This window comes from Silurus aristotelis (assembly GCF_946808225.1).
Source record: "Silurus aristotelis genome assembly, chromosome: 11".
Taxonomy (NCBI): Eukaryota; Metazoa; Chordata; class Actinopteri; order Siluriformes; family Siluridae; genus Silurus; species Silurus aristotelis.
Window position 1 is genome coordinate 15,164,676 of NC_139584.1, and position 8,781 is coordinate 15,173,456.

General features: G+C 39.9%; 1 protein-coding gene across 2 annotated transcripts in view; it reads right to left on the reverse strand.

The window, feature by feature from the left end:
• ccser1 (coiled-coil serine-rich protein 1) overlaps positions 1-8,781 on the reverse strand; it is a 91,375-nt gene that overhangs the window by 20,990 nt on the left and 61,604 nt on the right. Inside the window, exon 10 of one of the 2 annotated variants that reach the window (XM_083553651.1) lies at positions 456-491. The exons of the other annotated variant lie outside the window; for it this stretch is intronic. Within the exon in view, the coding sequence (XP_083409777.1) occupies positions 489-491 (3 nt within the window). The 3' untranslated portion in view covers positions 456-488. The remainder of the gene's footprint in view (positions 1-455; positions 492-8,781) is intronic. 2 annotated transcript variants of the gene reach the window in all.

Below are 8,781 nucleotides of genomic sequence, written 5' to 3' on the forward strand. Positions count from 1 at the left end.
CTGCTACAAATCCGCTTCCATTTCCACTCGTTGTGATCGTTTACTTTCCCGTTCAGTGCATGGCTTGATTTAGACTTGTGTAATATGTTGTACGATGAACATCTACAACCTGTAGGTAAAAGGCATTAAAGGCAGTGCCACATAGGAACAGACAAACAAAACAAAACACAACTAGACATGATTTCAAGCGAAATTGGAAAGCAATCGATAAAAACACACAAAAACACACAAGCGCCCCGATTATGATTACTGATAAGGTGACAACCCAACAATCATTTTCATTTCATCAGAAGCGCCACGGCAATTAGGGCGATTTTATTATTTGATGATGCAATTGTGAAAAGCGCTGCTCTTCCCCTTAATTAGCCAAGCAAAAGATTGGAGGGGGAAAAAAAAAAGCGACCTGACTTTGATCAGAGTCAGACAGGGCTGCTTCATACAGAGATACCCCCTACCTGCGTTCTGCCTCCATCACAGGCTCGAGTTGCTCACTGCGCCCACAAGGATGGATCAGGGAGGGACGAGAGAACACAACAATAAACAGACAGATGAACATGATGCATGCAACACACAAATAAAAACCTGAATATGAAATGAAGTGAAAGAACAAATGTATACATGGTGAGACGAGTTTAGAACGGTGTGTCGTTATGCAGATATAAGGACACCTTCGAATTCAAATATAATGACTTTTTTTATTGTATTATTTATAAACTCTTCTTACAGTAATCCGTTTTAACTACTCGAGCAATCATTAGAGCATGTGGCATGCATATGTCTTATTTTATACTTTTATTAAATGAATAGGTCAGTAGCAGTCAGAGAAGAACTGCAACATGCCACATGGCTTGAAGATGAATGGTCGAATGCTACTAAAGAATCAATTAGTGTCTGAGTAAAGCTTTATCATGAAGGCATAGTTAAATTGGTACTTCACTGAAATGAATTACAGAATTACATTACTCTGACAAATACTGATTGAATGTCCACGTAATCAACCCCCCCCCCCCCCCCAAAAAAAAAAAAAACAAAAACAAACCCGTGCTTGTCGACAAATTTCAAACGAAGACATTGGGAAAAGTGTTTAAGCTCTGTGATGGGGGAGTGAACCTGCAGATGCTTAAGAAAACAGTAGGTGGGAGAGTGAGTCACACTGCAACATGTATTTAGAGGTACTGAGTGGAAAAGGGAAAAAAGAAACACAGGGAAGCAAATGACACTGGTATATTCCCCCCTGCCAAGTAGACTTGAAACTGAAAATGGTCATCGGTGGCATTTATTAAAAATGGGGAATGTAATTATTTCCTCTTATTTTGTGATTAAAAATCCACTTCAGTAAAAACGGACGTTATCACTGGCATTTGGGGTGCACGCAGTGACATGGACACACAGTGACATGACTACGGAGTCGCAATCTGGTCTTATGACAGCCTTCGGAGAAATTCATAAGGAGGAAAAAAAGACTTCAGACAGAAAAGCATTTGCTCTATTGTGGCAAGTTTGATTTGCTACAACGACGCAGCCGTCCATAACTGAGAGGGCAAAATCTGGCTGTGAGGAAATACACTTTCCTCTCTGCTGTCAATCATACAGACATTAGCCAATCATGTGTGTCTATCATCTGATGCATTTAGAAGTGCGCATAGTGCACTTAATGTGTGCCTTGTGACGCAGCGTGATGTAATGTAGTAGCTTCATGTGTTTCGAGGCAAAGAACCATCAGGTGCAGTAGATGTGAGTGGTGACTCCCTGGTAACCAAATTAGGAATAAATAGAGAACAATAACAAAATCCTAAATGCTCCGGAATATCAGTTTTAGATATCAGATAAGTTATGCATAAATACTGAAAAAATATAAACTTCTGTGCAACGTGTAGATTAAAAGACACGAAGAAAAGAAATATCGCTCTTCTATTGATACTGGACATAAAAAAAAAAAATGCTAACCATCAAACAAGAACAAGACTTGAGGCCACTAGGATTGGTGTCATTGATGATATAATTCTTTATTAAATTCTGGCCACAATGTTCTTGCCTTCCCCAGCCATCTGTCCCCGGTGAGGTGTTGCCTGTGCATTCTGTCACACATTGGCCCTTGAGGGGAAAGTATTGAGGGACGTGGGCAGACACCAAGTAGCACGTACCTTCTTCTAATATCTAAATTCCACTAAAAAGAGCCCGGAGCGAGCCTAGTGTACCAGCACTTAATAATTCTGTCGTGCGTTTTGGGCGGCAGTCATTACACCGACTGAGTTATTAAAAGTTAAGCCAGGGTACAGTGCGAGCGTTACAGTACAAGAGATATCGCATGATTACACAAAAGATGACATTTTCAAATGACAGCATATATTAAGGGGCTCGGAAAAAAATGCACTTAACGTTCATCCCTAAAGAACTACTTAATCAACTGGCATGCCGCTTCATTAAAAAAACGCAAGTGTTCTCCGACCTGCCTGCCGCTTAATGTTTTCACACAAGCACCCACACACGTTTGGCGTCACACCTGATGATGCTTTAGCACTAAGCCCAGATGGAGCACTGTGCTAATGACAGGCCTACCAGTGCACACTTTTTGCACTAAAAAAGCCATCCATCTTGCATTAAACACAGCTTGACGCTTCAATAATATTTCAGGCCACATTACTATTATAACACACGCCCGCATCCGCCTTTTAATGATGTAGCCATCTCCCTAGTAAGTCCATAAACATTTTAAAATCCACATCTCTTTAGTAATCGCCTCTTATCACCAAGTGTGCTCTCTCTCCCCCACTCCAAGCTTCTTCCTCTTCCAAGACACTCACCTTCCCACTCTCCTGCCTGATAAAAAAAAAAGTCAAAGGCAAAACTGAGAAAAAGACAGAGACAGACAGATCCTCTCCAGCTGATGGCGTGTTGGATGAGACACGATGCATGCAGTCATGGGGCCAAAGCTATGGGACCTTAGGAACAGCAGTGGCTACTGGGAGCCCACGCACCTTCCTGAGATATGCTGTCTCATTAGCTGCTCCCGCCTGCCTGCTATCTGGCCATACTCCAATGCACTTATCCAAATCATAGTGGCGCAGATCAGCACTTCATTATTGCATGAGACGCACTTGAAAACGTTCGCGCGCTTGCCAACAGCCGCGCGCACAAACTCCCAGTAACGGCGGTCGTGAAGAGCACCAAAAGAGAACAGGAAAACTGAAACGCAATCCTGCGACACGGCGCATTTGCAAATCGATTCAGCAGATTTGTAATGTAATATTGTGTCTTCTGTAATTCCTACCTTGCAAAGTGAGTAGATTCGGTACCACATTAGAGCTCGAATAAACCATGCTATGAATCTTAAAAGGAGAGAAATTTTTAAAAAAAAAGAAACAATTTCCATGAGACACCTTCAATTTAAGATAATTTACACCAAATTAGCAACGACCCGCATTCCTGGGAACAATCTCACACGATATATTATATAATAAAACACGGTATATTAGATAATAAAAGATTATTTTAGAGTTTACTTTCCTTTGTTTGCAATTTTTGGTTCCTTTCAGTGTACAGTACACATGTTACATACATTAAATAAAATCATTTCAAAGCACATGCGGCCTTCTGCCTTCCTGCAGCCAACTCCTCCTGAATAAACGTGCCGCTTTCATCTTCCCAATCCAGCCGCTTTGGGCAAAGAGTTGGCATTCTCATGCCTCTGTCTGCGTAGATTATCATTGAATATACTTACGCCCACGCAAGGGCAGTATATGTACGCGCTTCTCTGAGTTTTTGCCTTCATCTTTAAAGCGGTGCTTTTAGGGTATTAAATATAAAATAAATGTGAAGGTGGCTTTAAAGCAGTTAAACTGAAGATGATTATTTTTGTGAAGGACAGATCAAGAACACCATCTAATGTCAGGAGATATGGCATAAAAAGGCCACATTTGGCGCTATTATGTCTAAAGCACCGTTTCTTTATAGAAAACCTGGCCTGCACACATACATGCAAGAACAGCAGGATGATAGATATATATAGAGAGAAAGACAGACAGATACAGATAAAACTTGGCAGGCAGGAATTGAATTGGCTGAGTAAAAAAAAAAAAAAAAAGACAAGATGTAGAGGTCTTGAAAAAGCAGGCAAGACTCCAGAGGCATCAGTAAGGGAGTAACAGTGTCTAGCTCTCTGAGCCATGGTTGTATGCCATGCTTTGTATGAACCACCACATGGTTGTGGGAAGAACACGCACAGCTTGCATGCTTGGACCTGGAAGTGAAAGCACACACTATGTATATTTGGAGCAGGATTGGTAAACAGCCAACTCACATATCCACGATATGATCGTGGTCAGGGTAGAGCACAGGGGAATTTCTTGAACCCTTCAAACAAACGCAGTGATGCACAATTCTTACCTTGGAATTTAGCTCATTTTTCTCATGCCATATTATCTCAGGTGAGAAGCAGTTTCATAAAACCATATGACTAATGCACGATAAAACGGCCTACCATGTGCATATTTGTGCATCTGTACTTAAGTATTTCTATTTGGGGAGACTTTTACTTTAACTTTGCTACATTTCAAAGTCAAATATCTTTTTACTCAAACACATTTAGCAAAATCCACCAATCAGGGTAGAGATCAGGGCTCTCTTTTGAACTTGTTTTGAACGCCGCTTGGTGGTTTCTACTTAGCACCAACATATAGTTTAGCGTAAGTTTAACAGCAAGCAGAACATTTGGAGACGAATAAATGATGGTACAATACTCCTGACTCTAACTTGCCACAATAAGTTGAAAAGAAGGTTTTGGGCTCATGAACATTTCATTAGATATTAATGTGTTTGACTCATTAATATCATTCTATTAATAGATTGATGTGCTGGGAGTAACAGTGTGTTTTCACATAAATTGAGTTGATTAAGAGAGTCTTGCGACAAAAATAATAATAGGAACATTATAGCCATAATAAATCATAGTACTTTGGATACTTAAGTACATCTGAAGGCAAATACTTTTGTATTTTTACTCAAGTGAAAGTATAAAGTACTTTAATGTACTAGAGTGATATTTTACCTACTGTATCTCTACTTTAACTCAACTTTGCTTTGATGACACCAATTCTGCATTATCAAGTGCTATTTCTTAAACTACATACAAATGCATAAGCTACATATAAATTACATCTAGGCCCTATAATATACTGGCAATTCTGTTAACTCTTTACTTCTTCAGCCTGCATTTTCTATCCCTTTTCTGGGCATTGTCTTTAAGGGATTATGCTCTAGAACAGTGGTCCCCAACCCCCGGGCTGCAGACCAGCACCAGTCTGTGGGTCAATTGGTACCGGGCCGCACAGAAAGAATACATAACTTACATGATTTCCTTTTTATTTATTATCTGATTCTGAACGATGTTTTATTTTGGAAAATTACCAGATTCTCTCCGCCACATCTGTCTATGACTCACTCTTGATGCATGTCATGATGCCTCGGTCACATGTCTTACCTCCATCCGCTACCTTCTTAAAGGGGCTGCCACGAACACATAATACATTACCGCTAAATTAAAACCCCCAAGCTAACAAAATTAACAAAAAGCAACACAGTGGATTCACGTTTATTATTAGATTTGGAAAATACCACTTTTTATGCCGGTCGTATCATTTTATTTTGTTGTATTTATCCGCCACACCTTAAAGGCCGGTCCGTGAAAATATTGTCTGACATTAAACCGGTCCTCTGCGCAAAAAAGGTTGGGGACCGCTGCTCTAGAGGTAGATCACAAAGATAATTTGCAAATAAAAATACCATTTTACAACAATACACATCTTAATATTAAGTCTGTTGATTATTTCTTTCTGACTTTTCTGCACTGTCATGTCCATGGCTTCACATTATAATAATGTAATTTTCAGCAGTCAATAATTATGCTTTATTAAAGTTCAGGCTGGGTCTAGCGACAACATCTTTCACCACGGCTTACTCCTAAGCTGTGAGTAATTAAGTCTATTGGCAAGCATCTTGAATAACTTTATATAAAACTTGGGCTCAGTTTTATATCCCCAAGTGTGTTTAAGTATGGCTTGCTTTTGCTAATCATAATCACAGCTCCAGGTCCAGCTCTACTATTTATGGCCATTAATAATCCCATCAAGCCCACTGCATCAGCGATACCATTGACTGCTGATCACTTGTCAAGCGTTTCTATAGTTTTTATGATCTTTTTTGAAGATAAATTCAGCAATATCCTCGTCCACTTCCCTTCTGCTCCCCTCCACTGTCTTAGAGCAATTTGTTCGCCAGCTTCAGTGCTGAACATTCAATCTCTGTCTCAGAACTCTGTACTATATCTACTGTAGCTCTTTACTCTGTTCTTACCTTCAATCTTAAAGCTTGTGCTTCTGTCTTCTCTGCTCCTGCTGTTCGACTGATAAGTGAATGGCTGCTGTTACACCTGTCCTGAAGAAATCTGGCCTTCACACAACTTCTCTTGCCAAATGGGAGCGATGGAAAAAGTGCTCCTACTGTCCTGTTGACACTGGTCCACTGAACATTTTTTGTTCTCCTTGAGCACATGATGGATTTTTAATACGGTAATTACAATTTCGTTACTTATAATGTTATAAATCGTCTACCACTGCTGTCAATCACGGGATGCCTCAAGGCTCGGTTCTCGGTCACCTTCAACAGGACATAATACCTTGATGATGACGTGTAAATGCTCAAACTCAAATACATTCTGTACGTTCCCACAGTCATTCTAATACCTTATATATAAGGTATACCTTAAATTTAAACGAGTTGTTCTTGCCTCCACTTTCACATTATATGATACTACATTATATCAAATATATAATATTTGATTATATTCTATAATTATTATGACTACATTTGACTCCCCACATTATATTTCTCAGCAAATCTGCCTATTCTAAAATATCAATGGTACTCAACAGTTGTTCATCAGCTGCTATACTGATCACTGAACCACACTGGTTTATTGGTACCTCAGCTAAAACTCTGAACATGGTTAACTGCTAGAGCAGTGCTACACACCAGACAGGAAGCTCATATCACACCCTTGTGCCATTTCACATCGGTTACCTTTATCTTCCCGTATTCAACACAATCTACTTTTTAATACTTTCAAAGCCCTTCACCGTCTTGCTCCAGCCTCTATCTTTCTTTTACATCCCATCTCGCTCCCTCAGGTCCTCTGGCAGCAGACTGCAGTTTCCCACACCAGGCTTTCATCAGTGGCTGGAAGGTCATTTAGTGCCATGGCTTACCCTAATCGCTCTGTGACTGCATTCTATAATTTTCGAATTGCGGGCTGAAAATATTTCTCTTCACAAATTATCCTTCTTTTTTCCTCCATTGTTACTTCGTGTTACCCTCTTTGTAAAGTGCCCATGAGAAGAAGAAAGCTGCTAGATAAACTTAACACCTGAATAATCCAAAAAATAGCATCCTATGAGATGCTTCACACTGAGACAATTAAAACTCCAAAAAGTTCACAATAGAGTCAGAATAAAACATGACCCTATTTGTTCTGGAGAGCGAAAATAATCACTGTTCCCCGTGTGAACACAAGCATGCAGATGGGCACAGCTAGAGGACAGTGAAGATGCCAGAGATCAGACAGGTGGGGTTCAAGTTGAGATCTCTGCCACCGCCATTCTGCACATAATACAGAGGGTTACGAAACACGATCCTGCTAATTGAAATTCCGTACATATACCAGATTTGATACGGAGTAAACCCTTCTGCACTTTAAAAGCACTTCGAGCACAATCTTAGATCAGATAGGCCTCATTTTCAGTCTCTCAGAGCAGAGCTTTAGTGCACATGGTGGTTAAAAAAGAAATGCTAAGCTTTAAAATATTTACGCAGCAGGTAGAAACAAAACGTGATGAAAAATTTCTCAGCAGTGTGGACAAAAGGTCTGAAACACGACCTAGCCGAGCATGTCCACTGCTATTCCATCAACAGGTTACTTGAAGCAACAAAGATGATCATCGATCGATTGCCTCCCACCACCCCCAGCTAGTATAGATTGAACTGTCGAGGAGATAATCAGAACAATTCGTTTTTGGCTGTAGGGGGCGTCTCATACGGGATAAATATTCAAACATTTAATGAGCTGTCACGTCTCTAAATAAGATTTATGGCTAGGAGGGAAGGTTTGTGAAAAATTGAAAGTAATCCATAAAAAAATTCATATGTGTCATAGAGTGAGGACTGATGAAGTAAATGGGCTCTTAAGCGTTTATCATTTTAAACAGAGGCCCACAGGCTTGAGCCACCAAACACAACACAAAATGGCCACAAGCAGGGAAGAATGCAAGCAGCAGGTAGAGTTTTCCATTTAGATTTACTAAAGGTCTCTCAGCATGGTCAATTCATCATTTCCTCTTCACTGATCAATTCTGTTTTGACTGATTTTTCTTCCCAGTTATGACAAAGAGATCTTGTGATTGTTCCTGTTCTTTGTAACTTGATTCAATGAGGGCGTTTATGAGTGTGGGGCATTAAGATGTGAAATGTTTGCTTCATGACCACCCATTGTTAACCAAGTCAGGATGGCTTACACTGCCATGCGTGTTAGGGATTTAATCACTACTACTACGCTTTTCAGCATAGTGCTCATGTATGGACTGCTTGTACTGGGCATGCCGATAAACAATGTTAACATTTCTAATTGACTTGAATTTAAAAAGCAAAGATAATTCAGGTTAGCATGGTGTTCCATTAAACAAGTGATCTCTCTGTTATCAATTCATATGGGTTTTAACATCATGACACAAA